This window comes from Orycteropus afer, unplaced genomic scaffold (assembly GCF_000298275.1).
Source record: "Orycteropus afer afer isolate SDZICR_OR568_19922 unplaced genomic scaffold, OryAfe1.0 scaffold00585, whole genome shotgun sequence".
Taxonomy (NCBI): domain Eukaryota; kingdom Metazoa; phylum Chordata; class Mammalia; order Tubulidentata; family Orycteropodidae; genus Orycteropus; species Orycteropus afer.
This window is the reverse complement of record NW_006922172.1, coordinates 592672-605842: the sequence shown is the minus strand read 5'-3', so window position 1 is coordinate 605842 and position 13171 is coordinate 592672. Positions and strand designations below refer to the sequence as shown.

At 41.2% G+C, this 13171-nt stretch overlaps 1 protein-coding gene across 1 annotated transcript in view; it reads left to right on the top strand.

The window, feature by feature from the left end:
• The first annotated feature begins 1203 nt into the window (after window positions 1–1203).
• The window catches only part of ACTN2 (actinin alpha 2), a 131817-nt gene continuing 119849 nt past the window's right edge, over window positions 1204–13171 (top strand). The window contains exon 1 of the mRNA XM_007956230.1: window positions 1204–1329. Within this exon, the coding sequence (XP_007954421.1) occupies window positions 1204–1329 (126 nt within the window). The remainder of the gene's footprint in view (window positions 1330–13171) is intronic.

The following is a 13171-nucleotide window of genomic DNA, read 5'->3' as shown; positions in this document are numbered from 1 at the left end:
GCCTCTGTAACCTGAGCCTGTAAGGGCAGTGTCTGGCTAACAGTAGGTGCTTAAATAGTGGAAAAATTTCTGCCACCTCTTCCCAAGGACTTTATTTTTCATCCTTCAGAGGCATAAACTGAAAACAGCTAGCCAGAGCCGTTGAGATGAAAAGGCTTAAGTGCAACACATCAGAGCAAGATGGAAATGTAACAGGAAGCTGGCTGCATGGCCTTCATTGTCAATTTTCCTAAATTTATGACTGGCAGGTGAGAAATGACACTTCCTGCCTTTGGTTTAGTTCTGACATTTCAGCGTGGCTGGTCCAAGTCTCTTGCCTTGGTTTCTTGGTGAGGGTGGTGCGACAGGAAGAAAAAAGAAGGTATTCTGTAGCTTTTTAAGTTTACCTTTTAGGGATGTGTATATACGTGCGTATGTTTAATGAATATGGAACTACATGGAAAATTTCGGTATGCAAATAATTCATGGAAAACTTGGCACGTTAGAGGTAATCAGGGTACTTAGAATATGTGTCAGGGACCCAGGAACATGGTGTCTTCACCCTATGCGGAATATACCTACCGGATAACCGACCAGAGACGCCCGCAAGTAATTCCTGATTGCACGCCAGGCAGGACCAGAGAGTCCGTGGGAGTTGAGGGCTGGCGCTGGCTTTCCGCCCCTCCGCGGCACATTCTCCGCTGCAACAGCTTGCGGCATCAAGGAGGTTTGGGGATAGCAGCAGAGTCAGGTGCCCCCTTCTCGCCTGCACGTGGCTCGGAGCCGCCAGCTGCGGAGGCTCGACGTGTGTGTATGTTGGGGGGCTGGGGCTGGGCGGTGAACAGCTAGGCAGGCGCAGCCTGAGCGGGCTGCCGGAGCAGCAAGGTGCGGTCGGCCTTAGGGGCGGGTGGGGCAGGCGTGGGGCGCGGGCTGTCGGGCCACGTGACAGTAGCGGGGCTATTAAGCCGCGCCACGGTTGCTCGCAGCCCGAGCTGGTGCTTCACCCGAGACCCAGCGCCCTGGAGTGCTGTCCTCAAAGGATCCCGCGCGAAGGTGACTCTGCGCCCGCCCTCCCGCCAGCTCCCGCAGCTATCGCTTCTCCCCAGCTCTGCGGCTTCTCCTGGAACACAGCCCCCTGCCCGCCGACCTCCGTTTGCCGGGCTGTGTCTCAGTCCGTCGGTCTGTTAGTCCGTGCGCGTGTCCGAATCCCGGCCAGCCAGCATCATGAACCAGATCGAGTCCAGCGTGCAGTACAACTACGTCTATGATGATGACGAGTACATGATCCAAGAGGAGGAATGGGACCGCGACCTACTCTTGGACCCGGCCTGGGAGAAGCAGCAAAGGAAGGTCAGCAAGGGGACTGGGGCCGCCGTCCTCGAGCACGCGCGCCCTATGTCACTGTGTCTCTGTCCCTTAACCGAGCTCCCGCTGGGTGGGCATCGCTGACTGTGGTCTGAGAGGGTTGATTATGTAGGGGTGTGTTGTCCCTTGTCAGAGTAGCCCGAGTGAGAAACTCCATTAGGGATGACACGTCCAGGGACAGGCATGAAGCTGGGTGTCCTGCATGAGTGTGAGTGTGTGTGTGTGTGTGTGTGGAATAGAGTTACAAAACAAAACAAACAAAAAAAAAAGTGATATATGTTATTTTTGTTCTCAGATCAGCTCGCATTAGACCAGAATCTGAGAGAATCTCGGGTCTGCCCCTGACCTCTTGAGTCTGATGACCTTGGCCACAGTATCATACTCTTCTGGCACCATTGTGTTCATAAAATAGTATAAAAGCAATCAAGTTAGCATCAGCTTTGTTACGATTTTCGTAGGGCTGCTCCCAAGAGTAATTTAAAATCATTTATTAAATGTTTGGGCTTCCTTAGGGAAGGATGCTGTAAGAATAGGAGGTACTTACTGATAAACTTATAATTATTTCACACTCTATTTATAGTTAATTGAGGTAAGCACACAGGGACAAGGGAGTCAGCCAAGTCTAAAAACTCCCTGTCCATCCTGGTTGGCACACTTCCGGAGTCCAATGGAACATTCCACCATTTCAAGGTTTCTTCTTGATCCCCTTGGCTAGGACAAGCAAGAATGCTCATTGGGAGGCTAATACTGCCTCCTGTTTGATTGAGTGCTTAGCCTGGCTGGGTCAAGTTCCCAGGAGAGACCTGCTAACCCAATCTTGTACACAGTGTCATGGCAAAACCAAAGTGCCTCTATGAGGTTTTTTTTCCCTATTTTTCTGGTAGTAGAGCAAAGTGGTTTACCTCCTACAGAGCTAATTTTTATTGGATAACTTGTGTTGACCATATGTGTAAGTGGAAAGAGTCCTGTGTAGCTGTCACTGGGGGTGATTACATGATAGTAAATGGTGAATAGGAGCTCTGGTAGCATAGTGCCTAAGGCACTTGACTGCTAACCAGAAGGCTGGCGGTTCAAACCCACCAGCCATCCTCGGAAGGAAGGGCAATCCTACTTCCATAGTGATACAGCCTTGGAAACCCAAGGAGGGGTCGCTATGAGTTGGGGCCGACTCTATGGCAAATAACAACAACAACAATATGGTGAGTGGATCTATGATGATGGAAAATGAATATATCCTGTACTTCCCTCCCAACTGATAGTGGTAGCAGTAAATAAAGGGGTCCCATATTTGGATATCGGAAGGAAGATGGGGCAATCTACTTCGATAATGATGTTGTTGTTGTTGTTAAGTGCCGTCGAGTCATTTCCGACTCATAGCGACCCCATGCACAGCAGAACGAAACACTGCCTGATCTCGCGCCAGCCCCACAATCCCTGCTTTACTTGAGCCCATCATTGCAGCCACCATGTCAATCCATCTAGTTGAAGGCCTCCCCCTCTTTCGTCGACCCTCCACCCTACCAAGCATGACATCCTTCTCCAGGGAATGGTCCCTTCTTACAACATGACCAAAATAGGTGAGAAGAAGTCTGGCCATTCTTGCTTCCAAGGAGCATTCTGGCTGCACTTCCTCCAGGACAGATCTGTTAGTTCTTTTAGCAGTCCATGGTACTTTCAGCATTCTCTGCCAAAGATAGTGATACTGCCTCAGAAACCCAAGGAGGGGTCGCTATGAGTCAGGTCTGACTCGACAGCACATAACAACAAACAACAATATTTGGATAAGTATTAGATTTCTCTTACTTTGGCCATGTTATCAGGAGGGACCAGTCCAGGAAAAGGATATCATGTTTGGTGAAGTAGAAGGTTAGCAAAAATGAGAAAGACCCTCAATGAGATGGACTGACACAGTGGTTGCAACAGTGAGCTAAAGCATGGCAAAGATTTGAGGGTGGCTCAGGAACAGGCAGAGTTTCATTCTTTTTTATATAGGGTCACTATAAGTAGGAACTGACTTGATGGCACCTAAAAACAACATTTTTATATTAAGATTTCTTTCTCTTTTGTCTATGATCTGTTAAAATCATATTTATTACTTTTTTAAAGCTCTAATTTAGTTACAGGAGCTCTGGTGGCGTAGTGCCCAAGGCATTTGACTGCTAACCAGAAGGCTGGCAGTTCAAACCCACCAGCCACTCCTCAGAAGGAAGGTTGGGCAATCTACTTCTGTAGTGATACTGCCTTGGAAACCCAAGGAGGGGTCACTATGAATAGGATCCCACTGGATGGCAGTGGGTTGGAAATTTAGTTACATTTCTGTCTTCACTTCTCAGTTTCCTTAGGCTTCTAACCTCCCTTCCTTTCTTAGAAACAAGAGGAAGGGAGTGATAGAGGTTGAATCTCTAAAGGAAAGCAACATTTCAAACCATCTTCAGTTATTTTAAAGGGCTTTTCATGAGGGAAACACATGGCCTGAGGAATGTTAACAAGTCATCTGGATGAGCTGATGCGTCATCAGTCAGCAAGAAGTTAATAATACTGCTTTTTTAAGAAATGACTTTATTTTTCTCACACAATTTGATTACTACATTTATTGTGGATTTTTAAAAATCTCCTAACCTTTTTTTTTTTTTTAAAGTTATTTTTCTTATGAGGAGCAGAAAATAGCAAAGGAATTGGGCAAGTAGTATGCTTATCATTTTGGAAAGTGATGGTCTAATCACAATGTTTCTTAATAATTTTGATTTTTTAAAATACCATAGAATGACAAGATAGAGCTAGTGTGAGTTCACAAAAGCCACGTTGGCAAGTTTTCTGACATACTTGCTTTTTTAATTTATTCACAGTATTTTCTGATATAATGGCTTAGTTTTTTCAGTTTTGGGATTCCTCTGTGAATATACCATTATAATTATATAGCACTTGTACATTATTTAAAAACAGACATACTTTCTGATTATATTTTTAAATAATGCTAAAAATTTTCTAGTTACATTTTGTTAGTCTTTTTCCTTTAGGATAGGCTGAATGTTGTAGATGCTGAGAGAACTACCTCAGGGCACAGACTGAAAAGTTCCAAAAGATACTCTGTTTCTACTTTTGGTATAGAACCTGCTTGAGTCAATAAAATAATATTGAACTGTGAGCTCGGTATAGTCAGAGTGGTGGCCTCTATTTATGTCCTATGAGACAAACCGCTGGAACAGGCCAAGGATAAAATGCCATTGTTTCTATTATGGGCTACCTTCTCCACACTTGCCGTTTCAGTGATATGCTAGGTATGAGATCTGTCAACAGATGCTGGTAACATATGATGACGTCTGTAGCGTTATAATGGATGTGGTGCCTAATTATATCCACAGTTCAGAGAGTTTCATGGGCTATGGTAATCCTTGCTCTCTGGTGTGGAATTCCTTGCTGCAGAAGGACTTAATGAAAGTGTAGCACAATGCAGAGGCAAAAGTGGAAGTAATCCAGAAGATGAGGGATTTAGCATGAGTATGTATAGGCATTTCAAAGTGCTCACTTTATCTTTCAGGGTTATGTTTAGTTAAAAGGGATAAGGATATTTATATATTGTCTATAAATAAAATTTTACTTTACTTCATACAACTCATGGGTAGAAGAAAAACTTCTACAATGTTCCAAAAATAATATTTAAAATAGTAATGGCATGGTAAGAAGACTAAAATTATGGGATTTACTACTGAGGTTAAAGGGACTATTATAACTATATAGCATACAGTTTAGGAATATCTATTTTCACATTATATTAGACTTTCTTCAGTGTCCTGCTGAAGTGTGGGTAGAGCTTTGGTGTCTAGAAGCAATCTTCAGTTGGAACCAAGGATCACATTCAGCATGTAAGTCATCTGAAGCCTAATTGGGAGCTGACCGGTCAGAGCAGCAATGCTAAATATGTGTACTATCTCAATAAGCATAGCATGCTGTCCTGAATTGCTCTGGGAGGCTAAACAGACCTTTTAAGGACACAGAATACGTGTTTCAGTACATAAAGGGTTCTTATATCCTTAGTCTGCGTATGGTTGAATGATCAACAAGTCTTTGTACTAGTTGTCGCAAGCATAAGAGAGTAGTTCATTTATACCATATTAAGAGTTCTGATTGTTTTCAATAGTCTCTAAAGAAATTCAAGTTACTCATCACTATTCACAACTTAGATAGGCTGATTTGCCTTGGAGAACCTTCTATTGGTTCTGTTACCCTAGGGTAATACTTTGCCCTGTAAAATCAGGCTAAGTCTCTGGGTGATGCAAACAATTAATGTGCTAGGCTGCTATGGTTGGAGGTTTGAGTCCACTCAGAGATGCCTCAGAAAAAAGGCCTGATGATCTGCTTCTGAAAAAAAAAATCAGCCTTGGAAAATCCTATAAAGCACAGTGCTCCTCTGACACGTGTGGGGTTGCCATGAGTTGATGTTGACTCAATGGCAACTAAACCATCCTTTCAATTAGGAAGAGAGTCCTGGCTATCTACCTTCCAAAAATCAACCATTGAAAAGATGATGGAGCACAGTTCCATGATAACACATGGGGGAGCACCCTATAGAATCAGGCAGCATAGAAGGACACATGTGCAGGAGCATATGCCTTCAGGGTCTGGATTAAATAGATCCTGAGAATCAGAGTGTCACCCCTACTAGTATTCTGAATAGACCAATGACTCATTATGGCCTCAAGATGAAGCCTCTACTCCCCTGCATAATGAAACATACTATGTCGTGAATTTTTCCCAGGAGAAAAGGCACTGACTGATTCCTTTGTTCCAACATAGTGAACATTTAACAAAAAGCTTGTGAAATTTCTGAGATTTATGAGACCCACAGGAATCTCAGCTCTACTTGGTAATCTCCTTGTGACTCCAGTCAAGCCACAGAAACTTTTGAGCCTCAATTTCTAAATCTGAAAGATAAAGGTATGTGACATCTGCCATTCTTAGCTTGAAATCCCTGGATGCTACAAATGGTTAACATGATGAGCTGCTAATTGGAAGGATGGAAGTTTGAGTCTACCCGGAGGCACCTAGGAAGAGAGTCCTGGCAATCTTCCTCCCCAAAATCAACCATTGAAAACATGATGGAGCACAGTTCTATGGTAACACACAGGGGAGCACCCTCAGTCAGAGTCGACGCCACAGCAACTTTTTTTCTGCCTTATTTCACAGGGTTTTGTCAAGATCCAGTGTTTGAACTGATTGATATTGAAAGGGCTTTGTCAACTCTAAAATGATCTCTAAATGTTCAAATATTATTAATATCCTTTTGCAGCAAGTGTTTGTTTATTTTGTAAGTTTAATTTCATAGCAATCAACGCTATGCTTGGATTTGTGAGAGAGAATGAAACACAAGATTTGGTCCTTGGTGAATTTCATGTACAGTATTTTTTAAAGATAGGATTTATACACCTGAACACTTAGAACATAAGAAATTGTTTGATAGTAATGGCTGGAATGCTGTTGTATAAAGAATAAAAATGATAGGAGGTCAAATAAGGAAAATCACTGTGGATAGAGAGTAATAGGACATAGTTTACAAGAGAGTAAAAATTGAGTTGGACTTTGAGTAATAATTAAATACAGATTGTGTGGAGAGAAGAGAGATACAGAATATTCCTGGTTAGAGAAATAGAATAAAATTCCTGCTGTGTGTGTGTGATTTGGAGGGGGGAGGGTGTGATATTTTAAGGTAATGGTAATAATAATAATGAAGTATAATATAAAAATAATAAAGTGTTTACTTAACCTTATTTCATGGGACCCCATCATCCTCCCTGCAAAATATTTCATCTCTGATAAAAAGAGGAGGAAATAAACTCTGAGAATTAAGACTGTGGGATGAGAAAGTAGTAAAGATGGCCAGACAGAATTCAGGTCTTCCGACTCCCAGTTCCATATTCTGGAATGACATTACTGCTCATGATGTGTTTTAGGAAGTGTGAAGAAGAAAGGACTTAATCGAAGTTAAAGATTCATATTCAAATTTGGAGAGAAAGTGGGATAGATAAAATGGGGCCAGGTTATAGAGGGCCTTCGATGCCAAGGGGAAAGGAGCTCTGATGGTGTCGTTGTTAAGGCATTTGACTGCTAACCAAAAGGTTGATGATTTTAACCCACCATCTGCTCTGTGGAAGAAAGATGGGGTGATCTGCTTCCATAAAGATTTACAGCCTTGGAAACCCAATGGGGGTTCACGATGAGGTGGAATAGACTCGATGGCAGTGAGTTTGGTTTGGTATTTTGGATGCAAGGGGGCATGTGCACTTTATTCTGTCAACAGTGCAGAGCTCTGGAGGTTTTTGAGCTAGGAAGAGCCTTGTTTAAAATAGCATTTGTTTACAGAATAAATTGGAGTGGGTTAGGACCTGAGGTTGGGGCACTCAGGATTTTCAAATCCCCCTATGGGACTACACACATAAAGTGATGAGGATTAGAAGTATGGGGTAACAAAAGGAATGCTGAGGAAGGCATCCATTTGGGAGTGATCAGGAGGGATTATAAAAGGTATTAAATAACGACATGTTGTTCCATTGTAGGCTACTTTATAAATCCAATTAAGCAGACATGAGGCCTCACCATTAGAGTTCCTGGGCTTAAAAGTTGAGACAGTGAAATTGACAAATAATAAACAAACTAATGAGGAAAGTCTGTTTATCTTCTAGTAGATTATGTTTAGATAACGGTAAATATTTATAGAATGTGTCATTATTCAGCGCAGGGAAATGAGCCACTGTTTTGGTGTTCTCAAGGTGGTTTCTCTGGAGTGAGAGGTGGAGTCTCAGATAGTCTTTGATGTTGGGGAAAAAGTTGTTGGTGGAGAGAAGTATAAAGGAAAATTGGGTCATAGTGGGAGAGAGGTTCTTGTAGGAGCCCTAAGAAACCTCTGCACCTGGAAAGACTCTTACAAACATGTTCCTGGTTTGCTGTGGTGAATCATGGGTGCAGAAGTTTGTAGGTGGAAACATCACTCTTTGTATTTCCATCCTCTCTTGGCCAGTGTGAGGTGTCCTGGGGTCTGCTCTAACCGTCTTGCCAAATTCATCAAGAAACTTGAGCCCCAAATAAGATTTTCAGGGTGTGTGGGAGAACTTAATTAATGCAACATCAGAAAATTGTCAAAGCTCTGCAGTCAATTGCTGCAGCTGGGAGACACCTACAGAAAAAGCGTAGTTCTGGAGTGGGTGGGGGAGCTACCATGATGAGCAGAGAAGTTAACATGGAATACGTTGGAGGACAGTCAGAATTTGTACCGTCGTTTCCCTGGGAACGGTACTGATTCTTACAAAAAGCAATGATTAGGGCAGAGCTTGTTAACTGTGCTAGACAAATTTTAAAGGAAGGAAAATACTGAGTACCTGTACAAAAATTTGATCTTTCTAAAGGAGTCTGAGGAAAATTTTTCATACCAACAGTTATCTGTCTAAGCACATGTATACACACATACTTCCCACTTCACACAGTTTTCTAGATAAGAAATTAGATGATATTTTTACATGCAGTCCTATTGAGGAACAATGTTGTTGTTGTTGTTATGTGCCATCGAGTCGGCCCCGACTCATAGCGACCCCTCCTTGGGTTTCTGAGGCAGTATCACTACGGAAGTAGATTGCCCCATCTTCCTTCCGAGGAGTGGCTAATGGGTTTGAACCGCCAACCTTCTGGTTAGCAGTCAAGTGCCTTAGGCACTACGCTACCAGAGCTCCCATTGAGGAACAATACTATATATAAATGGAGCACAAGCATGATCATTCATTCTTTTATTCATTTGGCAAACATTTGTTATGGTCCAGCTAGGATCAAGGGCAGCCCTGCTCCTCTGTCTGTTAGTTGATCTGTAAGTGGTGGCTTGCAGGTTGCTATGACACTGGAAGGTATGCCACAGAAATTCGCATACCAGCAGGGTCACCTATGGTGGACAAGTTTCAGCGGAGCTTCCAAACTAAGACAGACTAGGCTTGGCGATCTACTTCTGAAAATTAGCCAATGGATACCCTATGAGTCACAACAGAATATCTGATATAATGCTGGAAGATGAATGTTCTAGGTTGGAAGGAAATCACAGTACTCAGTGGCCACAACAATGGACTCCAGCATACCAAGGACAATGAAGATGGCACAAGCTGGACAATGTTTTGTTCAATTGTACATGGAGTCAACATGAGTCAGAGCCGACTCAACAGCAACTAACAACAATGCATCAAGGATGGAGAATTGAGTGGATAACTACCCTGACCTTTACAGGGCTCACAGCCTAGTTCGAGATACAGAAAGAGTCAGTGAGAAGCCAGAGGAGGTGAATCCAATTCAACTAGGCTGGTAGAAGGAATTGGAAAATATTCCCAAAGTATCCCTTCTATGCTACATTCTCTATCTTGGTGAATGGCAACACCTCCCACCCAGGATCCCAAGCCAGAAACCTGGGCATCATCTTTGATGACTCCTCCTACTTCCCACAGCACAACCAAACAGTCACCAACTTCTGTGGCATCCCCCTTTCCTCTGGACCCTGTTTTTATGTGCTACTACCTTCAGTCCCTCTGCATTCCTGCCTAGGCAATAGTAAAGCCTCCTGTTTTCTCACTCTTCTAGGCTTTTCTCCATGATGCTGGTAAGAGTGATCTTTATCAAAACTTGGTCATCATATTTTCCTGTTTAAAGTCCATCTGTGGTTCATGAGAGCACTCAGACATCTTCAAGTGGTGTGTGAGGCCCTGCCTGAGTGATGCCCAGTCTATTTACCACTCAGGTTCTCTGAGATCTGACCCTGCTGAGTGTCCTCACTGCGTTTTCCTAGCTCCTCTGCATTATATGCAGCACCTACCTTCTCTGCTGAGCTTGGGAGGGAGTCTCCCAACTTTTAAGGTTCCTCCTTGATAGCCCCATGGCATCCCATGTCTGCCCTCTCAGAACCTGTTTCACTTGGGACTGTCTTTGTCTGCCCTATGAGGGCTATGAGCAGCTCTGTTCTCTGTAGCCCTTGGTGCCCCCACTGTGCCTGCAGAGTCTGCACCCATCTGTTGAGTGAATGAGTTATGAATCATATTTCTGTAAAGGATTTTTTTGTTGTTGTTGTTGTTTGCCATCGAGTCGGCCCCGACTCATAGCGACCCCTCCTTGGGTTTCCGAGGCAGTATCACTACGGAAGTAGGAATGCCCAACCTGCCTTCCGAGGAGTGGCTGGTGGGTTTGAACCGCCAGCCTTCTGCTTAGCAGTCAAGTGCCTTAGCCACTATGCTACCAGAGCTCCTGTAAAGGATTTAGTACCATTAAAAATTTTTGGCATTCTTTATTCCAGAGCTCCTAGAGCTATGAATTTATTGACTCTAACTCAAGCTTTTACTTGCTTATTTTTAAAAATTATATATCTATGTATGTGCGTGTGTGTATTTGTATATTATATATATACACATACATACATGACACACACACACATACATGTAAGCCTCACTTAACCTCCATAATACATTCTGTGAAATAGGATGTTACGTAATTTGGATGTTATGTGAATACCACATTATACATTTAGCAAACAGACATGCCTAAATCATGAGAATTTACTGATTTTCCACCTTCATGTAGTTTTATAACCTTTTGTTTCACTTCCAAATTGATACTTCTCCTTTGCCTTTTGCTACTGCTATACTAGCACTGGTTTTGCTGCACTTGAGAGCCATGATGTACCTCATGGTAATATTTTTGAAAGAAAATTAAACAGAGAGATAACACTACAAGACTTAAGAGATGCATGATATACAAGATTGGAAGCTGCTGCCTATGAGGAGAAGCATACACTGTTACACTGTAAATATTTATAAGTAGGGAAAATTCACATTTAACATTTACCCAAAAGCAAAGATGAGAAGGCAAGGAGGAAGAGGGAAGCTCAAACATTAGAAACAGAACAAACACAATGGAAATAATGAACATGCTGACACATTGTAATAATTGTACTCAGTGACACAGAACAATTTGTATAAAATTGTTTAAAAGAGAACCTAATTTGCTGTGCAAACTTTCACCTAAAACAATAAAATATTACTAAAAAACAAAAATAAAAAAAAAAATACAACTGAACCATTGGAGACAAGGTGCTATTAAAAAATGGAATTTAGAGCTTTGGAAATTTTTTAAACATCCATGCATGTAGATATAGGTAAATTATAATAAATTGTGTCATCATACTTAAGAAAAATTTCTGGTAACCTAAATTTGACTGTTTTTTCCCCAAAAAAAATTGAAAGCCTTCACCCAATTAATAAATCCCAAATCCATTTAAATTTGTATTTTTGCAAATATATTGTATAGATTTAAATTTGCAAAAAGGCTAGAGATTTAGATATGGGAATTTAGGTATAGGAATTAGTGAGGAGGAAGCACTGAGATAAGCTAAGAATGGAGAACACGTAGAGGAAACAGTGCTGTTAAGTGAATGGAAGCCGTGCGTCTCAGGATTAAAACATAAGTAGAAAGATGGAAGAGGTTGAAGCCACTTAAATTGTCAAGATGTCTTTGATTTCCCTTCTGGAGAAATCTCACGATTTCCCTTGGAACTTTGTCAGTAAGCTTGAATCTGGCACTGGAATTGGTGCTTTAGTTGCTGGAAGAGAGTCCCAGGGATTTAGCATTGTGGAATCTTTTAGCTCATGTGACAGGTTATAGTTTCAAAAGGAAGTGAAAAGCTGTAAGAAATTATTTATGATGTTGTGGTCAAATCTGTGACAAAATCCTTGTGCAGTTGAACAACCAATGATAGGCTTTATTCAGGAAGATTGTTTTGAAATTTGAAAGAACTGCAAAGAGTAGGATTTGACTCATTTTAACATACCAAATACAGGATTAACTCAATATAGATTTTTCTTTTTCTATTTTATCATTTATAAAATTAAGGCAAGTAAAATGAATGATCGTCCTCATTTAGGCGTGTTAGGCTTTTTTTTTTTTTAATTATAGGTGTTTTATGTGTGAAAGAGTATCAGTCATGAAACTGGTAAAAGACATTATACAAAATTATAATCAGCTTAGATATTACCCACAGAGGGTACAATTTTTCTTTTCTGATAAAACCACATCTGTTTGTTTGTTTTTCATGGCCAAACAAGGGGGAAAGTTGGGGCTGTGATATTGGGAGAGATATTAGTTAGAAAAGTATAAACCATGTGTTTTACATTTCCACACTGTAAAATTTCTATTCCAATATTGTAATTTTATGAAATATAAGATGATTGATTATTTTACTGAATATTTAGCCCTTTTATGTTAAATTTTGGATAATGCAAGAATGCTTAAATATTTTTCAGTATAATATAAAACCACAAAGAATTCCAATGAGAGTAAAAGTGATAATGTATTTTTGCCAGTAATAAAAATAAAGAGGGGATGGGATTTGGTATGTCATTCCCAGCATCCTAAAGCATTCACTGCTTAAGTCAGAGAAGGAACAATTTATTGAGAATTTCCAGATTCTGTTTTAATCATTATTTTTATTTTATTTTGACAACATTTTCAAGAGATAAGTATTATTAGCCACATTTTTTAATTAACGAAGTTGAATAACTTTCAGTTGAGGTGAGGAAGTGGTAATTGGAAAATGCAAATAGAATTTTGCAAAAATTATAGGGACATAGTTTTATTCCACAATTTGTATACAATATGGAGATGCTAAATATTGTACTGTATGTTTTGGCCTGGAGATGGTGGAACTGAGCCTCAGATCCAGGCTGCTTCACTCTACAGGTCATGTTTTTAACCACTAAACTTCTTCTATATTTGTTGCTTTCTTCTGTGGTTTTTGGGAGTCACTGGGTGGTTTACA